This window comes from Colius striatus, chromosome 2 (assembly GCF_028858725.1).
Source record: "Colius striatus isolate bColStr4 chromosome 2, bColStr4.1.hap1, whole genome shotgun sequence".
Taxonomy (NCBI): domain Eukaryota; kingdom Metazoa; phylum Chordata; class Aves; order Coliiformes; family Coliidae; genus Colius; species Colius striatus.
The window spans coordinates 37705977-37733296 of record NC_084760.1 but is presented as its reverse complement, the minus strand read 5'-3'; the positions used below and the strand labels follow the sequence as shown (position 1 = coordinate 37733296).

Below are 27320 nucleotides of genomic sequence, written 5' to 3'. Positions count from 1 at the left end.
AATGAGTTTACAGTTAAGTCATCCTCTCTTAGAGTTGCTAGAGACTTTTGTATTGTCCAGATAGCACATACATATTTTGAAGTGGTAACACTGAGACACTCTGGAGAGATCTAGATCAAATGACACACTCTGTAGCCTTTGTAATGTTTTTTTGGGGGTTTCTTTGCCCAGTTTTCACATATATGTGACTTGATTGGGTAGATAAGTAAACTGGTTCTCCTCTGACAGAAGAAGAAATTTTCTTTTTTCTTGGGTTTCAATTTTAGAATCTGCAATTTCAAAGTAGTTCTGTAAAATGCTTCTCAGGGATGCCATTAATCAGTGGAATTAAACAGTTTCAATAGCATAGCCTCTAAAATTGTGAAGAAAAAAAATGGAAATGTACTAAACAAAATGACAAAATCCTGTATAATGCTGTTTGGTTTGTTTTGATGCAGATTGATTGCTATTGGAAGGTTAATATTGACTGCTTGTATGTTTTGATTTTTGGCAGGTAACCCTGGGCTGGCAGGTTATTACAGGACTTTTATACAGGCTTTATATTGTGGACTAAATCAGCAGTATCCTGTTTGGGTCGTGAGCCATGCTGGACATTGTAAGCCTCCTAGTGGTATGGAGATGATAGAAGGTACAGTACTATGTCTTTTACATAGAAATATTTTGTGCCCTTCCTGATTTCATTAGCAGAACTTATGCCTATTAAAAACAGTACTACGTGATTTTTAAATGTCTCCGTTACATTTCCACAGAACAGTTCTAGCAGAAGTTATTGAGGAAAAGAGTATTTTTTAGTTAAATTACGTTTGCCAGGCAAATAAGTGCTATTAAGAGAATAAGAGAGTTTGAACATGGCAGTCTTTAGAGACAGTTTATAGAGAAGGTCTAAAATGTTTTATGTTGAGAAGAATAGATTAGAAAAGTACATTTTTTTAGTGAAATGTCCACTTCAGAGATTGAGTTCTTTAGAAGAGACTGACTTATCTCTGTAGTTAAAAATAGTTGCACTAAAATATCAAATTTCCAGGATCCAAATAAATCTTTCTGAGACTGGTATATGGAAAAGGTTGTTTGTTTATCTGTTAAAAGTCTTTTGACATGCAAATATCAAGATACTTTAACCAGCTTGAAGTGGGTATTGTTAATGTACAGCATTGTGAGGTGGAGGAGACAACAGTGAATCCCGTCCTGAAAGCTGCTTAGTGCCTGAAAACCTTTGGATTTGGTCATTCTGCAGCGATGTAGCAGTAAATCAGTATGATTCCTTAGGACTGAAAGGTTCAGCAATGTGAAGCAACCTGAAAACTTTTGTAAAAAAAAAAAAAGCTGGTTTATCTGTTGAGCATAACTTTCCCTCACTAACCTTTGCACCCAAGCTTCTAAGCCTTTTTATTGGTTTATGTAATCTCAAGCTTGAAGCTGAGACATGAAAACTGTAGGTATTTGGTGACATTTCTGGTAGTCGTGTTCAAAATTCAAAATAAGATGCTAACACTTTCTCCAGATAAGAAATTCGTAGGTTTATAATTTCTGGTACAGTATTAACCATGGGAAGTTAGGCAACTGAACAGAGCTGAATTTATTGCAAAGAACTTTTCTAGGTCTCATAACCTGCCCTGGGATCATGTCTGTAAGTACACAGTTAATGAGAAGAGCCTTTAATAGTGGGAAATGTGTTTGGAGACTTGAGATGGCTAAACTGGTTGAAATTAAAAGGTTTTTTGATGTAGCCAGCAGACAGGTTGTACAACTGTTACACTTCCACTGCAACAGTTGCTGTGCTGCTGAAGAGAGTATAAATCTGGGGGAAAGAAAGCTTTGAGTAGCAAAAAGGGAGCTGATACCTAAGTTGAAACCAAACTGCCAGCTGCCTTTGCTGTGTCCTTTTACACTGTCAATGCTCTGTGAGAGAGGGGATATGCAAGAATGTAGTATATCGTTAGGAAGGACAAATCAGAAATGAAGTACTATAAGGACTGGTGCTATGTCAAGTTTTATTCAATTTATTCACCCATAATCTGCTGAATGAGAATAAACACTGGAATGTCTTAATTTGTGGATGGTTCTTCAAGATGGTTCTTCATTCTTTATAGCAAAAAACATCCCAAACCCTAAGGAACAACAAAAGGGCATGTGTAGGGACAGATAATTCTGTTCTCTGCAGCTTCTTGTTGCCTTCTAGGTTCCCAATTTCTCAGGCAAAGTTCCAAGGATCACTATATAGTTCTCTCATTGTATAGCTACATAAAACCAGAAAGGAATATTTTGGCAAAGAACTGGGCACAAACCTGTTATTGTAAAAATTCCATATATTCCTTCCTGTTTCTGATGGATATTTTATAATGCTTCATTTTAAAAAGCCTCATGCAAAGAATCCATTTCGATATATCGAATATAAGTTCAATATTTCTTGATAAGAAGAATGAGGGCAAAAACTGCTGAAGACAACATTTGAATCTCTGACACCATTGATTCTTGAGATTTTTCAGATTGCAGTCTAGCAAATCAAAAAAGAAAAAAAAAACTGGTAGGGGGGAAGCTACTGGGAGAGAAGAATTCATACTGATCCGTTTAGAACTGTGGTCTACAAACTTTTTTGATCATGTATTACTGTCAGTAAAGAATCGCATTTTTTTGAGCATACATTCCCAATAGATCTCTTTAAAAAAAATAAATTATGGGCATGTACTACTCCATTTCTAATCTTTTCATCCAGCACCCCACTGTTTATACACCCCACTTTGGAGGCTACTGATTTAACGTGTGCAAGCATTTAAATAGTACACTTAACATATAAATGATGCTGCCTGTAAAGTAATAAAGGATTTCAAATGAAGCAACCTGTGTTGGAATAATATGCCTGGTTATATTTAGGTCGATTAAATTTTTGAAATCTCAGAAAGACTAAAGCAAGTTTTCCAGCAGCAGCCATCAATCACAGAGTACTGCCTAATTTAATAGAGGCATGTCACATAGCAATTTGAAAACCAAACACTACACTCCTTATTTTTACTTCTGTATGATATTCTTCTATTCAGAGAGCTATTGCAGGCTAGACTCCACACAGACACACTGCTGTAATTCTGCTCCTAGCAATCAGTCCACTGTGTGAAAAGATCAGAAACTTTTTACTCAGTGAATGCAATAAAAAAATTACGCCTCAATTTCAACTTCCTTATATTCCTTCTAAATCCATTGTTTTGAACACTGCAAAAGCAAGCCAACACCAATCCTGAAAGTGTAGACATAATTACAAAAAGAGTAGTTTTCTATCTCTTATTTTGTTTGAAACCAGTATAATCTTTGTGTGCTTTATAAGTATTCATATAATCTTTTAGAGGTTACTTTTTTTCTTTCATTACCTGATATTGAGGCTTCGATTCCTAGTTTTCCTAATGATTAAGGTGTTTGTGCCTCTTGAACAGATACTACCTAGGAGCAGGTTCTTCTGTATTACCAAAACACCTGACTACTTGTATGATTCTAAGTGTTTTTAAGGTGTAGGTTTTTATACATCGTTTGATTAATTTGTACCCTATTAAGACACATTCATAAGAGAGGAAAAATATATACAAATAGATCATAATCAAGATATGACAATTTTTTCCTTAAAAGTGAAGACAGTAGGCAGGTATATCCAGTGTTGATTTAGTTTTTTTCAAGTTCTGGATCTTCTTTTAATATATCACTCAATTGAAGAATTTGCATTTCATTTCTTTTGAGATTTCTGATCTGGTAAGTTATTCTTCTACATTTAACCAGGAAACTTATTAGATATTGTGACGGTTTACTTAAAGTACAAGTTATTGTCTCCTACGGAGATGTTTTAGAAGTAACCTAGGGCTCAGTGCCCTCACTGTCAAAACAGAAGCTACTGCCTGAATGCTGGTAAATTAGGACTTTCCTAGGGATTAAATGACAATTCCTGTTGTTGTGGTGTGAAGCCATCACCAATTGTTTAATTTTGTAGGTATTGAAATCAGAATAAAATAAATGGTGTTGTGTTGTTGTCTTAGACATATGATTTCCCTTAAACAGAACAGAAAAGAGTTTAAGGAAAGAATGAAAAAGTACTTGCTGCTATTTGAAGAAATTAAATCATTGAACAATGTTAAATACTTCGTAAACCTCTTTATTAAAAAAAAAATAAAGTGTAGCTGAAAAATAAGAGAAATATTCCATATTTATTTGCACTCAAATTATTCTGTCAAAATGACATTATAGCTGCTCAGCTTGTAGAGGTGGTCATTAGAATACATTATAAATTTTCCAGACCTAAGCTCTATACTTGATATTATGGAATCATGAATTGGTTTTGGTTGGAAGAGATCTTAAGAATCATCTAGTTTGAACCCCTCTACGAAGGGCAGAGATACTTTCTACTAGCCCAGGCTTTGCAAATCCCCATCCAACCTGGTCTTGAACACTTCCAGTGATGGGACATCCACAGCTTCTCTGAGCAACCTGTTCCAGTGCCTCACCACCTTCACAGTAAAAATGTGATCCTTATGTCTAGTTTAAGTCTCCTGTCTTTCAGTTTGAAGCCATTGCTCCTTTTCCCATCACTGCATGGCCTTGTAAAAAGGCAGTTGAGTAGAAATGGTTGAGTACAGCTGAAGGACTAAAGACCTGTGTATAGGAGTAGCTCCTTTGATGGCAATGAACGGTAGCCAGTTGGAAGCTTTTCAGCAGTCTTTCAACTTCCTTTAATAGGAAACAAACTGCTAATTAAAACTAGCACATGTCAATGAACAAATCCTGAAATTATTCACTGGTAATTTTATACACATTGCTAATTCAAGGCCTGTATTATGAATGTCCCACTTTAAGAGCTACAAGATTCAATCTCATCCACAGTTTCTCTAAAAGCTGTGGAAAATGGGAGATTAGATAGGAAAGCTTTACCACTCAGTCCCTCTAACACATCCCACATACTCCTTTTTTAGCACTCTTCTTGACTTTTCCAGTAAATGCTGTATAAAGAGCAGGTGTATGTACTTAGCCATGTTTTAAAAGGGTCGAATCCCATGACCATCAGCTGTGGTTCGATAAGAAAGACAACATCTCAGACAGAAATAAGAAGAAAACAACACAGGTTGTTTTAGTTTGTGCTTAGGGCCACTGAGATACTTTTCTTTGTAGTGAAATAAGGTTGAGAAGCAAAGAAAAAGGAATGAAAAACAAAAAATTGATTTTTTTGTAATAGTCTATGTATGCCAAGTGTTGTAGAAATATGGAATAAAGTTCTTAATATCTTAATTGATTAAAGAGACACAATTCATACATTAAAATGTCATACACCTAATAGCTGGCTAGTCATCAGTCATGTCTTAATGATAAAATATTTGGTCACATTATTATTTATTTTTATTTTATTAAATGAAAATTTAATATATTAAGGATAACTATCTACAACTTTCTACACTGCACAGATGAGTATTGAACCACACACAATCATAACACAAATAGATTTTATTTTTTTAAGAAGATGTGTTTATCCTTCGGAGCAGATTGTCTGAATTATATGTTGTCTTGTTTCTGAATGATAGGGAAGTTTGAGTAACATTCTTAATAGCAAAGTTAAAAGCTGAAATTTATCTTTTATGTCCCCTGGACCATAGAAGATAATATTGTGCCCTTAAAATCTGTTAAATTATATATAGTTAGATTTCCACGATAAAAAGAGATAGGTAAATATTGATTTATAGTCCATCAAAAGAGTGTTTCCATTGCATTCCCTTTATGCAATGAGAGTAGGACCTTCAGACCATTTGGAGAATTGAGTTATATCCTTAAGAAGCAATATGGGAAAAAGCAAAGAAGTAGTGGAGGGATAAGAAATTATCTATGAAGGCCTTGATTATGTGATCCCAAAATCTTAATGTACCATCAGTGTGAAGTTTTGAAGTGAAATGTTTTGTGTCAATAAAAAGAAATCTAATGTTCTAGGAAGAATTTGAAAACCATGTGCAGCTTGAGTGTATTTGATATTGCTTCTTAACTGTTGTTACATTTGACCTTGGAATGGAGTTTGCTTTTCCAGCCCTCTGACTTCTCATGAAACTGCAGAATTGTCTATGAGCGAGATTCTGCCTCTAGATAAAGTGACAGAAATCTACAGGAAAAAAAAAAAAATCTACAAAAAAAAAAGTCTAACATAATTTGGATAAAACTGAATTTATACATCAGCAACTTAAGTATCTTGTTGGTTACTAGATAGCTGTCTACTAAATGACAGATGTAAGTGTGGGCATGATTAGCAGATATGAGGCGTAAGTTTCTACCCTGATGATACACTGTGCTGACAGGAAAAAAAACCTAAAATAGTAGCCTAAGCAAGACAAGGAGAGTGGTGTTCTATAATAAGATTGTGAGTTATTTAGGACAGTGATTTCCAAACTGTGGTCTGTGGGCCACTGGTGGTTCCCAGGACATCTGCTTGTGGTCCAAGAAGAACTGACTGATCAGATAGAGTTGGCTCTCACTGGTTTGCACTTGCTAAGAGGAATTTATGGCAGCTAAGAATACTTTTTACAATAACTCTTTTTTTGTAAGCATTTTCTGTGGTGATTTTAGAGGTACTGTGCCATCATCAGTATGTGGTAATGGTGGGGAATGTGATTGTGGTTAGCACTGCTGCAAACAGGAGAGGAGATCATGAAAGTAGGTGTTCCAAGAACTGGGCTCCTAAAAATAGGGACTTATCCTTAGCAGACAGTCTTCATCCTTGTTGTGTATAACCTCAAAAGAGAGAAGTTACACTGGTGCAGGGAGTCAGTATGCATTAGATAATTTTAGGTAACTTGTGACTGTCATTTATTTTAAGTAGTAAGGATGTTTTCCATGGTTGTTGATGTTGGAGAATACCTATACTGCTGGATCAGGTGACTCAGAGCTACTGGTAATCTGTTAGATCAAAAACCAAACCAGCTCAGAATTGTAGTGATTAGAAGGGTTTTGACCAATGAATCCTTACTTGGGCTTCAGCACCATTTGGTTATTAGTAACCGCAGATATCTGCCCACATTGAGATACACGATGATAACGAGGTTTAACAGCATTTCCCATCTTGTATTACACAAGTAAAGGGAGAAAAGCAGTAGAAAGGCAGCAGAGCTGACATCTCACATGAATATTTTAAGCTTATGCATACATGCATTTAATTCACATTAATTTCCATTTCAACAGTATTTTCTGCTTCCTAGGCATATAAATTAAAATATCTAAGAATTGTTGAAAGATGGAGTATCTTTAATGTAAGTTTTTTCGAGGTTTAGTGGGTTACATATAAATACTACAGACTCAGAGAACTCTGTAGTTGTGTCTGCATCTCAACACAAAGGGACACAAATAAATTTCTGATTAAGTTTAATGCAGAATTATATAGCAAGATGTCTCTGAGTCCAATAGTATCACACTGTGGATACATTAAAAACCCCCAAGTTTTAAGTGAAGCATCCAGGTAGAGTTAAGCTAGTTTCACAACCAAGTGTTTTGTAGCCAAGCATCATTTTTTAACTGTATAGAGAGAAGAAGCTTCCTGTTTACAAAGCTGGCCTCGACACTGGTTAATCACATCGAGCTCTTCACATGGTGTTTGTCAAAGCGAGGGATCCCATGCCGGGGTGTGCACAGAGGAACTGGTTGTTTTCACTGAACAGGACAGGAGCTGTCAACTCAGTTTACTGCAATCCCACTGCCTCTCCTGATACAGCAGTTGCTATGCCCAGAAACCTTATTCCTTCCTTGTCTTGGAAAAAGCAGCTTAAGGAAGGAAGCGTGTTTGCATATCTAAAAATTATTATAAGGCATTTAAATGTTGAGGGTTTTGTCTTTGGCTGGTAAGATCAGCGTTTTACTGTAGGGTTTTAGTGCTACGTGTCTATTTTAAGGAAAGAAATGATCATTTCATGTTATGAACCCACTGGAATGTTTTAAATCTAAATGTGTGAAAAGTAAGCAGCCCCAGGGATACTTCAGTGCTCCGTGTACTTCATTCCTCTGAGCCACATTCAGTTAATTATTCATAGAGGTCCCATAATCATGCCAATAATTATGCAAAGGGATCCTTTGAGTGAAATCTTGGCATTTGGCGTTGACTTTATCAGTTCTGCTTCATTTTAAGCATGTGTTTAAAAATCTAATTCCATTCAAAGTCAAAACTAAAAAAATAAGATTTTGCCATATGGGAAGTATTTCTAAGTTACCCTGTTGTTTTCTTTTCTGGCCAACCAAAATGATAACAATTTTAACTGTTCATAGCATTATACGTTAACAGCCATGTATTTATTCGTAACAACCGCTTAACTATTGAGCTGATTCTGGTACTACTTAATGCATAACTCTATGTTCCATGGATTTGGATGAAGTAGTGACCAATTTTTGTTGATGTTACTAAGAGGAAGATTTTGTCTTAACATTTCTTACAGCTATGTGAAAAGTAGGTTCTCTGCATTCTCTATTTCTTTCAAGGCTTTCCATTGAGTCTGTCAACATAATATCTCTAGGCATATTTTTAAAAGTGTCTGTGAATGCTTTCTAAGCCATTCTAGTACTTCATTCAACTAATTCCACTGTTAAAAAGAACCAGAATTTTTCATCCACATCTACAAATACGGATAATATAATTCAGTTTTTAAAGATGTGGTTTAAAGTAACAACTTTTGAAACCTGATACTGTCTTCTGGATCCTTATCCAGAAAATAAGACCTTTTTTTTTTTTTTTTAAATGACATTCATCCATTGGAGAGTATAATGTCTTCAGTGCATTCCACGAAACTTTGGATGTAGGTTTTGAGATTGTTTATGGATCATTTTCTGCCTTTCACCCCATGACATAGGTATGTTCTCCAGCTGATACCATCACTTCTAATTAGATGCAGATGGCTGTTAGTGGGGAAAAAAGTGTTCAAGAATGTGAACCCTATGAAAAGGTAACATTTATATCTTTTGGTGTCTTGACTTTAGAAGTCATGTCACAGTTCAGTGAGATGAGCAGTGCTCTGATGTTTCAGAGTAACTTATTTAAATGTTTACCATACTGTTGCAGGGAAAGTAAAAAAGTAAAGGAATTTAATAAACAAACTATTGAGATGATTCAGATTATTTTCCCCAGGGAAAAAGCTTAGGAGTCTTTTAATTCAAGTCAGGTCGAAAGATATATTTTCATCTGCTAACAGAATGGAAATGAATTATCCCCACAGTAGAGAATAATTCCTTCTGTCTGAAGGTATAACGAGTCTGGATTTATTTTCATAGTTTAGTCAAAACATTTATGCACTACATAGGTTAGTTGTACTAAGAAAGCTGATCAATACTTTTATTTATTAATATGAATTCCTGCTTTATGATATAGAACTTTTAATTTTCATACCTACAGAGCTTGCAGCAGTGCAGATATTGATGGAATCAATGCAGTATTTAATGACAGTTTTCTTTTTAATTAACAATGATCTACAATTGTAAGACTGAGGAATCATCATCAATCCACAACGTATTCCAGATTCTAAAAATAAGCAGGTTTGGAACATGAACTCTTCCTATTTGCTTTGGTTTTAGGAGTTTCCCTTTCTTTAAGGAGCAATGTAGACATTTCAGGGAAATGCAGGAAACTGTAAGACAGACTATGCCGGAAGAAGTATCTGCAAATGGCCTCAGTCTTAGATAATCAGCTTTATTATGAATTACCTCCAGTGTAATAGATATCGATGTATCTACTTAAATCTCTCAGCAAGAGCTGAGTAGGGCCTGTGTGCTTTGAGAAATGATAAGGGACGAAATATTACCAGTATTGTGGATTCAGGTTAAATGAAGGAGTCTTGCTTCTACTTACTGGATGGAGTTTTTCCTTTTTCCTCCTTTTGATACTGCTTCGGAATATTCTTTTTCTTTAAGTTAGACTTAAAGCCTCTTACCTTTTTAAAGATTCATTTTCTATTTTGTATGTGACTACACTTTGCCAAAATAATTAATTTACTACAGCTATCAAATTACTGGTGTGGTCAGGCAACCACATAGTTGCCAGATTAATGCCTATTTGGTTAGGTGTTATAGCTGACTACTAAAATTTTCTGGGATTATCATTGTAGCGTCATATTTTCAGAAGAGAGCTGTGGTTTCGAACATACTACCACTGAATCTTTCCTGCCAGAGACTTCTGTACTAGTGTTTACATGATTTGTAAGAAGTTTTATCCTGCCATTAATCATAAAGAGACCAGTTTCAGTATTTCTAAATGCACTTTAGGATGTATTAAAATCTACATTATCATATTTGAATCTGTTCATGTGTAGAGTGCAGGTCAAATCCAGCTGCTGTCTTTTCATATAAATTATACTGTAAAGCTGCAGACAGTTTCAGAAAGTTTGTAATGAGCTATGGCTTCGATGTCTGGTAATGTAAATAAATGAGAAAATCAGCCTTTATCTGATTCTGACCTCAGTGCTGTTTGTGAGTCACAGGTAAATTGATTTGCTTTCTCTGTAGCATATCTCACCTGTGCAGAACAAAGACCAAAAAAAAAAAACCTCTTATTCATCTATAACAACAGTTCCATTTTGTAGTGGTGATTCCTCAGTCTCTATTTCAGCTATGAGACAAAACTCCAAAGACAAATAAAGCTGTCACAGTATCTTTGGCATGTTGCCATACTTGCTATGCTAGGTAGTTCAGGTAGGTGACTAAGAAAGAAACCTTCAGCATTTTCTTCAGGAAGGTTAAAAAGGAAACTGATATGTCGGTAATAGAGAATAAATGTGACAACTACTTTTTAAATAGTGTAAGAAAACATTGGAGAATATATAAATCAGAATTTCAAGTAGTTGGTTTGATAAAAATGTCTTGTCCCCAAAGATACAAAATTTGTTCTATACAGCACATGCAGATGGTTATGTAAAGAATCAGCAATTGAGAAAGAAACCTGCTATATTTAAATTAAGTACAAGGTGAAATTTTATTTCCTCTCCTCAGTTTTATCCCTGATTTTAATAAATGCAGGGTTTTACACAGATTGTTTTGTCCAGTTCTCTTTTGCCTTACACTGTGCAAAGCAATGAACAACAGAACATGAACTGCTCCTCAATCAAAACTGTGGCCTTTTCCAATAATGGCAGAACATGTAACTCAGTGGAGAGTGTCAGACCATAGAACAAGCTTCTCCTGGCTGCTGGATTCACTTTCATGTCATGCCATCCACAGTCCTGTGGGGATCAATGCTGGGAGTTGCTGAGCCACAGCTGGATCCTTTTGCTGTCAGCTTGCACTCCTTGTGCAAAACAGATCCCAAACAGAGACTTAGAGGGGTTTTCAAGATGGGTAGTGATCAGAAGCATCAATTGCACACTGTGAGGTAGCACTGTGCTGCAAATATATTTTGAATATGTTATGTGCTGTGGCCCACAGGACTGCTAACCTGGGGTCATATTCTCTGCTGGAATAAGCTGACATAGCTCTTTGCAGTCAGCAGTGTGACACCAGTTTACAGCATCAGGGAACCTAAGATAATTCCGAAAGCCTCTTATAATCCATCAGTTTTGCAGGAATCAAATGAAAGATGAAACAATGTTACATTTACTAGGTGGATCATTTACTTCTTAAAAGGGATGCTAGACAGTTTGGTTAAACAATTTGCATCTGTTTTCTGCAGGTAGTTATTCTAGATACCCAATTTAACATTATTCTGAAGAGTCATACTTACTTTAACATTTCAGTCATTGTCTGTACCACAGTTATAAATAAAATTCCAGGATAAATTTTCAAGAGAACTCAGGACTGACTTAACAAATTTAAACTTTTAGCTTAGATTCAGTAGAAACATCGAGCACTTAAGAAAATGTCACCCATTACCAAATGTCATCTATATGTTATATTGTTACTTGTGCTACTGTATAACCACCCCTCCAGCTATACTCTCAGGTGCTTGCTTTTTCCACCTCCCTCCTCTTCATGCTGCTGTGTGCTCCTTGTCATTTTCTTCTGCTTTTAAAATAGTTCTTCGTATTCCTTGTCTGTGGAATAACATAGGATGTCTTCCTTGGCCAACTGTCTTACTTTGCTCCAAACTTTGGCTCTCCCTTGTTTGCTCTCAGTCCCTCTTTCTTTACTTGTATCTATTTAAGCTTGCCAAAGTTTTTAAGTGCTGTTTTAAATAGATGCGACTGTTAGACTTGCCTACTGCAGTCATTTATCATACACAGGCTGAATCAAGTCCTGTGAAGTGGTACTCATCCGTTTTTGTTCCCATCGACACTCAATTGCCACTGTGCTTTCTTTACCTCCTATACTATATCTACCCAGATTTGGTGATGTGCAGAACATCATTATTTTGTTTTTCTCACATTGTTAAATAAACAAAAGTTGTTGTTAAAGTATTCTGTTTACTAAAGTTACTTTTATTTGCTTCATTCAATAAGAAAGTTCTATGCTACAGGATCAAGAGTGAATTTTAACAATGTTAAATTCTTAAGATATTAGATCTGACCAAACATGAAGAGGTCTTGATACTGATACACTTTTCAGTAAGGAATTACCTTAAGGAACAGTATAAGTATATTCTGTGTATTATTCCTGGAGACACTTGCGTGCGCATGCTGTGAAGGGCTGGTGATGCAAAGGGATTCAAATATAAGTGAAGCACATTTACTCTTGCAAAACGGGTGGTACTATTTCAGATCATGCATGAAATATGCATAGGAAACATGCCACTGGGTGGAGTACCACCTGCTAGTCAGACAAAGCAATGATGATAAACTTTTTGGAGAGTCAAAATGGATTTTGGGGAGCCTATTAGCAACGTAGCTCTGTTTTTATGGCATAAGCTCAGAAAATCAACAAGATAATGGAACTTGCAAGATTTTCTCTGTGTTGCTTGGGTGTTACTGGTACAATGATCCCATCTAGAGGTTCAGAGTGAATGCGGAGCCCTTTCAGGTAGAAGTACAAACCTGGGTGCATACTTTTTCCTGAAGGTATTGTTATTGACTTCATTTTTTCAACTAAGATCTTCAAGTAGAATCATAGAATTGTTATGGTTGGAAAAGACCTTTAAGATCATCGAGTCCACCTGTTAACCCAGCGCTGCCAGATCCACCACTAAACCATGTCCATCAGCACCATAGCTACATGACTTTGGAATACTTCCAGGAGTGATGACTCCACCACTTCTATGGACAGCCTTGTTCCAATGCTTGACAACTCTTTCAATAAAAAACTTTTTCCTCATATAAATTTAAGCTTTCCCTGGTGCAACTCTAGGCTACTTCCTCTTGTCCTGTTGCTTGTTACCTGGGAAAAGAGACTAACACCCACCTTGACACAGCATCCTCTCAGGTACACGAGCCCTGCTTCCTCTCATTGTTTATGAAGTCTGTGAGTGCAAGGCTACTTCATTGCTTTTTTCCCAATACTTCTTTTTAGCTTATTTTTCCTGGAATGCCAGAGAGATGTACATGAGGTATTGGAAGGCTGAGTCCACTTATGACAACTGCTGTGGTGTCTTGTCTTTGCTGTTATTCTAGAATGCTTAGAGACCTCAGTACCTCAGGAAGAGTAATGTATCCAGGGGTTCCCACTACAGTGGTGTTACTGGTTTTGCTTGTTTGTATGTAGTCCTTACTATTTCTGGAAGTGTTTAGTAATTTTTCCATAATAAGCTGTGGAAAAGCTGATTTGAGATTACTGGAAGAAGGGACAATTGCTGGAAAAGTGTGAAGGACTGTCAGTACTGAAATAGTTTGTTGTTTTGCAAGTATAGATGTGCACGCCTAGACATGAAATTACTTTGAAACTGGGAAAGAAATAGGTAAAGCCTAGATAAAAGGGTAATTTCTGGTAAAGTAGGGGCATACTGTTGTTTTCTTCAGCTCTGTATTTACTTGTCTCATAGAGAATATTCTGCAAAGTAAAATATTGTGATTAGTGGGATATCTGATCTGTTGGAATAACTGTACTTGAATTTTACGACCAACTCAGCTATATGAGCATGATGTTAAAGGTCTTCAAAATAAGCAGGTCTGCTGAAAAGTGGTCCTTAATAGTCCTAAGTAGTGTGTTGCCATCAAAGGTGACTAAAGGTGACTAAAAAGGTCACAGTGAGTTTTATACTTGTTCCATAGCAGTCAGCCTCAGCAAGGAAGTCACTGCCAGGTTGTTTGTGTGGGAAACTCAATAGGTAAATTCACAGAGCCTTTCACTTTGCTACAGCGTGTCCAAAAAAACCAAGAAACATAACATAAGCAATCAACTCAGACCTCATTGCTTCTGCTCCTTGGTTCACTTTACAATGGAAATTTAGATCTGCTCTTATACAGTGATGGTTCTCTAACCTCTACCCTGACAAGTTGTTTTTACTTTTTAAAAAAAATGTTGAAAATTCTTATAAACTGTATTTTCTGAAGATATACAGCTTACTGACTGTTAAATGCTATCATTCAAACACAGAATACTTTTCCATCTATACTATGTACAACACCCACATAAGATTTACTTTATGCATTTTTAAAGTGATTCTGGAGACATAAGTCATTGTAGAACTGCATAATAAACCCTATCTAATGGTGTTTGCCATGACCAAATTGAAGACAACCAACAAAATTCTACTTCAAAGTTTGTACTGTTATCTCATCATTATCTTCTTAGTAGTTACTCTAACCAGTTAGAGGGAAGCCAGATTGGGAATGCAAAATAAAAAAGCACTCTCATAGATATCTGTAATGAGTTCAGCTTGCGCTGTGTGCTGTTAATAAAAATTTGGGGATTAGTATTTGTCATGTTTATTAGTTCATTCTATCACACTCTGCTTGTAATAATTTAATTACAATACAGCTTCCTTTGATAAACAGATTAGGTGTTAAATAAGTATCTCAGCAATAGGTATGTAGATAGCAAAGGAAATCAGTAGTCCAATTTGTAAATTAAAGTCGTGTTATTTTTCTAATAAAGAAAATAATACATATGTCCACTTCAGTATCTTCAGTAAATGGTAATTTATTTGTGGAGGATACCTTTACAAAAAGTAATTGCTCTAATAAATACTAATGAGTGGTGTGTTTATCTTAAAAGTTGCATGAACAGTTCCTGAGGGTACTAGGGCCAGATTAAGGTCTAAGGGTTAATCTAAAACACAGAGCTTTAAGACCTGATTCCTGGCATCAGGAGAAGTTCTTCAGTATTTATTAAACATTCTTTCGCAGTTTCCATCCCATTTCTCTGGCATTTTATCACTTACTGATGCAAATTATCCAGAGTTCAATTATCAAATGAAAGACTGGGTGAAAGATTCAGGCTTTAAGCTGTATATCTTTAGGGGATGTATTTTCTAACACATTTGCTAATACTAAGACCCACAAACCTGAAATGTCGATTTTCAAGCTTACAATGTTTTAAAACATTTTAATACTACATAATTCAATAGTAAGGAATTAGTGTGTTTTACTATAAGAATAAAAGCAATCAAATTACTATTTAATTTCCAGAATTTGACTTCTGACTATGCATGCCAGTTTAACAGATAAACCTTCTAAGTAATTTCATTGTAGGATTTTTTTAGCCTGTTGCTGCATGAAGGGAAAGGTGATCAGTAGTTACTCAATCACAACTGCTGTTCCTTCCACCAGTGTTGATATGTACTTGTAGTGAAATGTTTGGTTGATTGAAGACTTTGTGCCTTCCCTTTTCATACACTTTGGTATCATCACTGACCTTTCTTTCAATATCTTCTTCATGGCTTTCCCTCCTCTTGATACTTTCATGTAATGTTGATGCATTTTCATGTGTTTAAACTTGATATTTCCCCTCACTGTTAGCATGAAGCAGTATGATGATGTGTCATGCAACTGAAATGACCAGCATCTTCAGAGGAAGAAGTGAATCTTTTTCCAGTCTCAGGGTTCAATCTCCAGGTTCTTACTTGTCCTGTCAAAGGTCCATTTCTGAATATTGGTGACCAGGAGGTTTTATAAAAGTGATTCATTAGAGTTTGTCCTTAGATATCCTGGTACTAGATGCTAGAGTAAATGACTCAGAGAAGTAGATACAGAACAGGTTAGGCAGTGGGTTTTACCTCCCTTTCCTTCATGGCACGTAATTACAAGTCACCTTTTCACACAATTTGGAGGCTTTGTGTATGAGCGGATCCTGGGACAGACTTCAAAGTCCCTCCATGACAAGGAAACAGGTATTGATGTGTACAGAGCTCAGATGTTTAGTCAGCTCTTGTGACCAGGGTAGTAGAGAGCTGGGAGGTGAATGGATTCCCTTGTGAAGTTAGTGAAGTACAAAGGCATGCAGAAGTTGCATACACAAATTTTAGGGTGACATTGGAAAATCTATCCACCGTTATCTTTTTGAATTATCCAGTAAAAAAGGAATCCATGATTTTTGAAGTCTTTTTGAATGAAAGGCTAAGTTTTATGAATGTCCAGTCTAAAGTCTGATCATATAACTGATATGTTTGGGGGTTTTCTGCCTAAGAATTTCCTTTGCGTGCCCAGCAGAAAAACAAACAAACACAATTCTCTGTTATTTGCCTGAAAACCAAAATCCTCTTTCCTAGCAAGATTAACTTGTTGACTAATCTTAGAGCAAACACTTTATTTGAATTTATCATTGTTTTCTGACTGTGAGTTTAACAGAGGTCAGAAAAAGAGATTCATTAAGGTGATGGCACATTTCTTTTTCCAAAAGCACATCATAAGATTAGTGCTTTGCCAAAGAAAATAAAGAAATACAGTATTTCTTTCAAAATACTTCAGCTAAATAAAGTCTTAAATTCACATGCCTTGGCCCAGATGAGGTGTTTGCAGCATAAAGTATAAGTGATATAATTTCTGTTATCTGAAAACTGCTCAGATGAGCTCTCCTTCATCCATGCCGTTTATTCCACACCTGAGGTGAAATAACTTTGGTCCCTTCTCTGATGTAGAGCCATTGGAGAACTGACTGCCAGTATGTTTGTGCAAGTCTGTTTACTTACACAAAGAACTCATTTAAGCTTCTCCACCCAAGAAATTCGTGTTGATTTTGGATAATCCCTGGGTGATTTTATTCTGTATAATAAATAAATGTCTTCCAAACTTGTGACGCAGCCCAGCTCTGATATATTTTGGACTATTAGAAGTGTAGTGTTTGCGTTGGGGAAACATGAACTGACATGAGGCATTGGCGATTTTATATTTGTCCAGAAGTAAAATAGGATGTGTATTTCAGTATAGGGTTACATGACTTTGGAGTTTTACCTGACAAGGGTTAGGCAATGATGAGGAGAGATTTATGTGTGCATCAACAGACCTCACACTGGATGCGCATCCTCCAGTGTGGCTTCTCTAGGAGTAGTGCCAACGTGATCTAGATTGGCAACAAACCCGTATTTCAGAAGAAAAGGAAAAGTTATATTAAACAGCTGAAACAAGTCTCAGGGGTCAGCATTGGCTGCCAGGACTCATTTTCAGTCTTAAGTGAGATTGTGTGTGTGTGTAACATAGGCCAGTCAACGTGGGGATCTGAGCATCATTGCTGTGAGTGGGCTGTGCTGAGTGGGCTGTGCAGCACTTTGGCCCAGTGCAGTAGGACATATCTCTGTGATCATCATCAATCATCAGTCGTAACTTAACACATCTGATTAAAAATTGCTTCTGCTCTCCCCTACTTCCATACAGAAACCCTAGTGACCAGACTTGAGTTGAGTATGCTAAAGTCCTAATCTCAAGTTCAGGCAAACATGGGGTGCAAAAAGCCCTTATTTATGCTCTGCTCTTAATCGTCTCCCATATCATTCCCAGAGGTTCTCTCTTTGGCAACAAAACTGATTCTAAATAGACACATCTCTGCTGAAATCAGTAATAGCTATGAATATGCTGCCTGCCCTGAATCTCTGTGCTGCTATTTATTACTTATCTAAATATTAAATTAGATATCTAATGTCTTAATACCTAAAGTAATTCTCTGTATTCAACATAGTAATTAACCTTAACTTGGAAAATGTTGAGACTGAGCTAGCCTGTTTTTGCAGTAGTTTGTTAATTGCATCACAGTAACATTTAGCAGCTCTAGTAGCAGATAGGGAATTTATGTAGTGAAAAGCAGCCGTTAACCTCATGAGACTGAAAGTAGGCGTATAAATCTTGATTTCTGGAGTCTTATGAATCATGAGTTCTCTAGAAGATTTATACACCTACTTCACCTCATTTTCCCTTGCACTAACCTGGAAATAAGTTCCTGTAGAATCACTTCTTTTCAAGAATTAAAGCTATGAATGGAATGTTGAACATTAAAAGACCTGCTGATAAATCATTGGAGATGGCAGTGCCTGAGTAAAACAGTATGGAAATGGTAAGCAAACGTTTGCAAGGGAAAATTGACCAGCTCAACCCAACATGTCGTAATATACATACACTCAACATAATGTACTCTTCCACTTGGGTACCACCATATTTCTAGTATTCTGGATTTTATGTGTGTTATATATACCTGTAATTAGACTTGCAACGTAGATAGCACAATCCTGCATGAGGTTAAGCTTCTGTGTAGATAAATATAAAGTAGGAAAGTGACAGCTTTTGCTAAAAATAGTAGCTAAGTTTAAAAACAATGTTTTGGCCTTAGGCTTTTATTTAGGGTTTTGGAAAACAGAACAAGCTCTTTGTTTTCCATTATTTGTAGAAAGCTTAATAGGCAAAATATTACTTCTCATCTAATTTTACACTCCTTGAGCATGTTATAGTAAGCCCTTTCTTCATTTAGAGTAAACTACTATAAATTGTGCTGGGATATGATCATTAGTAGTTTCAGTACAAACATTAGTTTAAGTGAAGAACTTCTTTGATTTGACTGCTGTGCTAATAGCTTAAGCTCAGAAAGACAAGGAAAAAAAAAGCCATCAGAACAGATGATTTAGCAATTATTTTCCTTCGAAAGTTAAATCGTCATACAAATGATCAAAAAGGTGATATAGTGCCAGCCCACTTAGGCTAACAATTAATACTATCACTGTCAGACCCCTGATAACTTCACTACAGTAGCATTAGTAAATTTTAGCATTTGAGGTTACTAATTGCCATCAAATGTAGCATTAAATGTGCATATTAAAGCAGTCAGCCTTTATAATTTGATTAATTATGTTCACAAACAGAGGCAGAAAGGCTTTTTTTACCACTTTCTCTGAGCAGGCACATAACAAACTATATCTGAAATGGATCTATACTACCCACTCTCTTACAGTAGTTTTTCAATGCCTTTCACACTGTTTAATGTGTGTCTTTTACAGTGTCTCTCTCTGATGGATACTGTTCCACATCATATTTTTTGCATAGGGAACTGCTGCAGACATCAAAAGAAACCAAGTGGGAAGTTAAATACCTCATACTTGGTTGGATTGTTAAGGCTGAGTGTTAAGTACCTCTCATAGCTGCTTTTGAATTGTGAGAGGTGATGGCATTTGCCAGGAACCTATATGCTCTACATAGTACAGACCATGGCTTAGTGGTGGGCCATTCCTTGTCATGTGTCTAAACTTTGCTGCAAAGAGATATAAATTATCCGGACTTATTCCGGACTAAAACTGCATTGTCAACATGTAAGGATTGTAAATGATTAGGGGCTTAAACTGAAGCATAAAATTGAGCCCTGAGATATTAGTGCCAGTACATCTCTTTCAGATAAGCTATAGGCATGTATTACGTCATGCGTTCTCCTTTCTTTTTTCAGTATTTCTTTCAGTGTCTTCCATCAAGTAGTCCAGCTTAAATTGGAACAGTGCTTTTAGTTTAGTGGGCAGAGCACTTTTCTAGCAGATGAAAGAGCTGTAAACCCATCTATACTGCAAAACTTCAAAACCATTTCACTCACCTCATGAGCAAGAGTTAAAGATGCCTAAATTACTGTAAACTGTTACAGGCACCAGATCATCCTTGTCTTGTTGACTGATCAGGAAGTGAGTAGTGAAGTCCATTGTAAGTAATTGTCCAAGCTCCTCTAGGAGATCCTTCACAAAACAGGAACAAAATTGTACACTAATATAGAACCATAAAGCTCTGACTTGATCTTCCTCTTTTTAGCTGGATTAAAAATAAGAACCTGCATAAATAGAAGTCATTTATTTAAGTGCTAGTGCTCCACATTGACATTTATACATTCGTATTTGTCCTCATTCCATGGGACTTTTCTGTGTATTTTTATTTTGAGACAGGAAATTTTGGATATCTGAAGGTTTTTAATGCATGATACCATATATGATGTTTTGTCTTGAGTGAAGATACTCTTGTTCTTAAGCAGTATTGCTGTTGTAGATCCTGATCTCTCAATGTAAAGTTGGATTGATTTAAGCTGATCCAATGCCTTGAGTTTGATCTTGCAGGGAACCACAATGCTATCTGATGTGCCATGGAGCTTCATCTGTTTCCTTATCCATGCCTAATGCCCCAACTACACATAAGACTTCATATGCTGTACATGTAATTAATCAGTCAATATTACAAGTGATAGTAACTTAAAATTAGATTTGTAAGGTTTTTTGTGGATTTATTTGTTTATTTTGATTTTCCAAGGAAGTGGAAGAAAAAATGAGATACTTGAAATTTCTGTCATTAAAACAAAAGACGTTTTTTTCTTCTATGTTTCAGACACAGATATTAAGGAGCTAGAGGATGTTTTTGGACTTAACGGACAAGTAGAACATAAGCTGAACTTCCTCAAAAAGAATGTATCTAAAGATATAAAGCTGGTACTGATTGCTCATTCTATTGGTTGCTACATCACACTGGAGATGATGAAGCGATCATCAGAACTTCAGGTACATTAACCATGTAGAATGGGAGTTACATTATTAGCAAAGCGGTGCACATGCCTAGCCTATGGGGAATGTCATGTCTTTCCTCTGGAAGCTGTATTCTGCTGTACACAAACTTTCCATCCTAGTTCTCATTAAATGAAATAAAACCATCAATGACTAATCTTAATAGCATATACTAAAGCAATTTGATGTAAAAGAACGTTCTTACTCTGAATTTGGACCTTTAAATGCCCTTGTAATATACATGATTAGTAATGATGATAAATATATTTAGGACTTTCTTGTTGTTTACTCATCTTTACATTACTACTCCAAAAACCAAGACTAGTTATGATTTTAATAGGAACTTTTTATCTCAGGGCAAGCAGATTTCTGGCTATACATGGGGAACTGTATGGAAAGGAATAATAATATAAATTACCATGAGTACTACTGTGAGGGACATTATTTTAAAAATTTAAAAATGTAATACATATGCATGTATCTTTGCTTCTGCAACTCAATCCTGGTTTGTGTAACTTGGTGAGGGTGGGAGGTGGTACTGTGTGTTCCTCTGTATCTGAACATTTTTCTTTGTCACTGTGAAGCAATAAGAAGGCTGAGACAAGACCCTGTCCTTGCAGCTCTGGAAATGGCAAACTGTTAGTGATTAGTAATAACTCACTCTACTACCAGATGATGAATGAAGAATACTGCATTTATATTCTTAGCCATTCAGTCTTGCTACATTGTTGCCTCTTCCTTTACATTATGAAATCTTCAGTGGAAGGAAGTGCAGTGTTTAATATGAGCATGAGTAGGTTCTTCACTTCTTCATAACCATTTCTGCTACACATCTAACTTTTATTTTCCTTTAAAGGAAATAACAACTAAAAATGTGAAACATGAAGTTAACCTGATGTATTTCCACAGGCATATTTCACTTCGTGATTAGAAACAAGAATATTTTTTCTGTGAGAACTTTTGTTACTGTTTTATCTTTTCAAGAGGGAGTGTTCTAGAAAATATCATATGCAGTAATTTGTCCAAAAATATCAACTTTTCTTTGGTCAACATCTGTACAGTCTTTATTACTTGAATTATTTTATCTGGTTTCAGTTAAACTGTTAATTGGTGTTTTTTTTACACCTAGCTCACTGGATACTGGCAGCATACTATTCATCAGTGTTTTGAAACATAGGTGTCTTTGGGACACTCTTAGACTGCACTATGTGCATGAAGTCACTCTATGACAAGCTACATTTAAGATGCATTTAACAATAGAAAATATTTGTGTAAGCCAGAGTGTTGCACAACCTTTGTCCCTTTGCCAAAAATAAGTTAACTGTTAGCTTTTATAACTTATGAAGTGTGATAATAAGAAACTTGTGTTTCCATCTCACCCTTTATTTTTACTGGAATATTTGATTCCCACAAGGTTTTGAGCACATATGTGTATTTTAGTAGCTAGATCATTTGATTTTATTTTTGTGTAGTTCTTGTGTGATATTCTTTTATTACATGAGTTTTGGTTTTGGTCTTAAATTCTCTGCTTTGAGAGCCTTTGATTGCTTACAGTTTATTATTCTGAGCTAGAGGTTAATGTGTTGTATTTATTGTTCAAATAATTCAGTAAATGCTTATATTTGGAGCATATGTTTAGCAGATTTTATTTTTGTTACTCAATTTAAAGCCCTTTCATAATTTAACCAGATATAGACTAGATTGTCCCTCTCTTGTACAATGGTGAAGGAACCTGATGAACTTGTATGAGTGAAAAGAAAAAAAATGCTGTCTTTTTTTTAATCCTCCTTGACTGCTCTTCAGCTGTCGGTTTTGAATGCTGTTAATTTCATGGGTCCTTGCTCTCTGCAAATTAATAAGATACTGTGGGGTTTTTTCGTAAACATCTGTGAAATAATGTTTTCTTGCTTCATTAAAAAAGAAATGAAACAGGACTTGCCAGTTTGCCCCAGTACAAACTCAGCTTTGGACCGCATCCTTATTTCGCTGTTGATGCGCGAGGCTTCCGTTAACAGTTTCTTCAGAAGATCCCTTTAACACAAACTTTTCCTTAGATTGATGCCTTTAACTGAGCCTAATTAGTAGAGAAGGGCCACACAGATTATATCCATACTTGCAACTAAGTGAGGATACTGCATGGATTCAAATGCTGGGCCAGTGATGCAGTGACATTTCTGGACCAGTCTCTAAGAAACTTTTTGGCCCACAGCAGAGAGCAACCCCCAGGTAGCAGCCGGGCATGGTTCCTGGGCTTGGCAGAGGTCCAGGACCTTTGGATGCAGACACCTGTTTTGAGGTGGCGGAAATTGGGCCATAAGGACATAGATCATCCCATGCCTTCCTATGCAATGGCAGGGCCAGGGATTAGTTCTGAACAATCTGTTTGCTCGCGCACATGTAACTATGGACACTTCTTAATTGTTGTGTTGAGCATCAAATCTTAGCAAGATTCGCCTCTTGGTGGGACGTGGAGCATCCAGAGTTTTTCAGACTGCTAAAAAAATTTGACACTGTTAAGAAAACGTTTTAATCAGTCTTACTGTGTGGAGATGTAAAAATGCAATAATATGCAGCTTACTTGATATTGGTCTTAACCTCATGATCTTTTCTCTTCATTCAGCCAGCAGAACTCACAAGTGAAGCTGAGTGACAAAATTGTTTTCTCAGTTGTTGGAGCTTGAGCCTAACTCATAAATATGCTACATCCTCCAGGCATTCTCTTCTAATACAAATCCTTACTTGAAGGATTTCCTTGTGCCTTGCTGGCAACACTACTGAGTGCTTCCTAGAACTCCCCATTTGACTATTAATTTAATCAAAAGATGGGCATATTTCCTTGCTAATTAAATTCAATCTGTTACAGCATTAGTCTTTCATTTGCAATGATGCTCTTGAAACGCCAGCACTTTTGTAATAATAAATTAACACTTATTAATGAGGGAAACTATCATATAATGTAAACATTACTCTTCCTGTAAAATTCAAAGGAGGAAAAGTTTAAAACCTCTGAATATGTATCAGTTTAAGCAAATAAAATTTCTGTAGTATATAATTCAAAACCATGTCTCAGCAGTGCAAAAGTATATCAGGTAATGCTAGGAAAAATTCAACAGCTAACAAAACAGAAGTTGAAATAGTTGTGTATAAAATAAGTTTTACCTTGAAAACCCTGTCACATAATTTCGGTGCACATTTGTGTGCATCTGCTTTGCCTCTCCTTCACTATGTTCTCTTCAAACCAGAAATCCATTGATCTATACTTTCTTTCAAGAACTCTAATGGGCATAACAAAATGACATTTCACATTTAATGATTCCACAAATTTATACAGTAGCCAAACCATATTTTCATGGGTTTTTTATTTTGCCTGTATACGAATTGCATTCAGGTCTTTCACTTGAGGAGCTACAACTTGTTCAGGATCTGGTAATGTATGTAGCTTAGATGATTCCTGCACAATGTCTTATTATTTGTAAAGCAATACTGACTTTTACTCATGGGAAAGCTATCCACTACCCAAGCTTTCTGAGTTAAGCAAACATTTCTTCATTGCTGACTATTCTAAATTATTTTATGATGTGTAAAGTGTTGGTGCTATTCATTCCCTTTTATAAATAAATTAAACATGCCTAACAGGAGGTACCAGGCTTTTTTTATTAACCTTTTGAATTACTGAAATTGGCTATGTATTGCTACTGATGATTTTCTGTCTGTTTAGACAGTTTCTAATCCATAGAAAAATGTTTCTCTCATACATTATTAGTGATCACAGGGACTAAATGATCTCAATGGGAAGCATTTTATTGGAGCTTTTTGAATATAGTTACTTTAGATGATGCTCCTATATGTGCATGGGAGCTTTATTTCTTTCTTTTTTAAACTTTTAAAGTATTTAGTATTTAGTTAAAAAAATGAAGCTTTCATCTATAAAACTTATTGTTGTTACTTCCAATGTTAGAAAGCAACAGAAATATATTTTATCATTATTTTTTAAATTTAGCTGATAATAGATTAGTCTTCTGTCATTCCAAATTTTCTGCTGTTGCATTGTTAATAATGAGGTCTTTTACTACCCTCAGTGCTCCCCTAAACCATACTTGTAGCGTGACATACATAGTCCCCATTTTGTGGTTTTGTACCTGAACCAAAAGGCCATGTTCCATCTGTTGTGAACAGATTGCTTGGAAACACCGATGGCACCGATGGAAACACAGAATGACAGATGCCATGACTCTGGTAGATTTTTTTTTTTGTTCTACTGTCTAGAAATTTGCTTCTTCCTGATTAGCTGCAGCTCTTTGTAACACATCTTACTGGGAGAAAACATCTCCGCACATGGCCCTTCTGACAAGGATATAGGATATGAAATTTCAGAAACACTTTTCTCTGCTATATCTTGGCCAGGGATTTTCTTTTTTTCAGTGTGTGTGAGAAAATGCCTGTATATATAGTAATTGTAGGAGTAGTTTGTTTTAAAAGCAGCTTTACTAAACCAGAGAAAAATGACATATAGATAATTTTCATTGCAATAAATTTTGTGTGCAATATAAAATGCAATTAATATTTTACTAGGAATAAATGAAAGAAATCTCTCTCTTAACGAATGAACATCCATGCATTTTTTTCAGGAAGAGAGAATATGAAGTTTAAAGCAAATTTCTATTCCTGATTAAGTCATGTAAAATATTCTGATTCTAAATGAAATATGCATTTCCAATATTGATTAATCTATTTTCAAAATAAAGTAGTGGTTTTGAACATATTCTAGATTAATTCTGGACAAGAGCGTTCACACATCAAGTTATTTGTGAATATTTCCATGTTTAGATATTCTTTACTCAAGCCTTAATTTACCAAGTTTGTGGTCAACATCAGCTCTGTAAGTTACTGAAGGTTTTCCAAAGTTTACTGGCAGAGTTAATCCTCTTTTTGAAATAGTTTCCCAAAGACAGAAACTTCAAGTAGCTGTCTTGTCTTTTTTTTTTTTTTTTGGTTTCTTTTAAAACTTGCATTTTGCCACTATTGGCAGCAGCATACCTGACCCCACTGGCTGAATAAGTTGTTTTCCACATCCGTCTGTGTGATGGTAATAGCTGCTTACGGAGAGGACGGAAGGAGTGTGTATGTTGTTTGGTAATGGTTTAAAATCTCTATTGGACTAATATTAAGTTCTCTCACTACTGCCCTTCTGCCTCGAGTCAAGTTGGTTATTTTGTCTCTGGCTAACTTCCTTTTTGTTTAAGTACTTGGAAGGCTCCCTCTAAATTTAGTGAAAGTAAAAATTACACCATAAGAGAGAGAAACATGTCAAAATTCCTCTGCTTTAGTAACCTGCTGTGACACAGAAATTATTATAGTGATCCTTAAAGTCAATAACTTAGTTTCAGTTGTGTTGAAAGCTTGATTATGAATTTGGGAAGCGTTTTCATGTTAGGAAAGCAAAAGTTTGCCATGTTTTAAATACAGATATTTCTACAAGAAAACAAATTTTTTTAGTCTAGAATTAGTGGAAATCCACAGGGACTACGAGACTGTGAGATTTAAAATGGATTTTTTTTTTTTTTTTTTAACAGTACAGGAACTGTTAAGCATGTCTGACCTTTGAGATAATATGGGAATCTTTTCAGCAACATGAATGGATGAAAGACTGTAGGAAGGCAATGATATTTGTTCAGTTTCTGTTTTGCTGAGATTAGAGTTTATATGTAGTATTGGAGTTATATGTAGTCCAAAATTGGTGATGTCATCATTACAGAGAACATCTGAAAGAGTACAATTGAGCAGGTACTGATGTCTTTAAAAATTCTAATGCATTTTGGAAGTAGAAAGAAAAGGAAAATGTAAACACACCTGAGATAAACAGGAATATCGATATTTGTTCTATTTTAGAAAGTTTGATATAATCACATCTGAGTCAAATGTTGATTTCCTAAATCAGATGTGGCAGTACTTTAAACAAAGTCGTTTCCATAGCTGTTGTCTAGGTAAATTAACTTCTGATGATCTCATTGACAATTACAAACTTTAAAATATGCTAAGTGAACAAAAATATTTTTTACCACCTTGAATGCTCTCTTAGAAAAAACGTGAGCTGATCTTCAATCTTTTGAAGAGTACAGTAAGATTGCATAAATAGAAAAATAGCCGTAAGATTTCCAAAGAGACATGATGTCTTCTCTCATGTAAAAAATTATACTTTGTATACCTCTGCACCAGGGTGCAGTGTAACCAACAGCACAGCAGGAATGTGATTAAACGTTCTGGGTTTGTGCAGCCTTGTCCTTGCTGAGAACTGCTTGCTCCTGATGACAGGTGGAATATGGAAATGTGGTTACATCTAGCAGAAGGGATCATGAAAAGCACCTGGAGAAACGGAATGGAGAAACACTATTTTTGTATTAATTTCTTGTTACTTGCAGGCTTAAATCTTAAGGTGCAAAAAATCCCCATAAGATTAAAATGAGTAATAGACATACAGTAACACAAATTCAGGGACAACATTTGCACAGTTGATATGCAGGGAAAAGGTAGATGGACT

At 35.8% G+C, this 27320-nt stretch overlaps 1 protein-coding gene across 1 annotated transcript in view; it reads left to right on the top strand.

Annotated features, from left to right (window-relative positions):
• The window catches only part of LDAH (lipid droplet associated hydrolase), a 119216-nt gene that overhangs the window by 30406 nt on the left and 61490 nt on the right, over positions 1–27320 (top strand). The window contains exons 3-4 of the mRNA XM_061990842.1: positions 494–628; positions 20610–20779. Of these exons, the coding sequence (XP_061846826.1) occupies positions 494–628; positions 20610–20779 (305 nt within the window). The remainder of the gene's footprint in view (positions 1–493; positions 629–20609; positions 20780–27320) is intronic.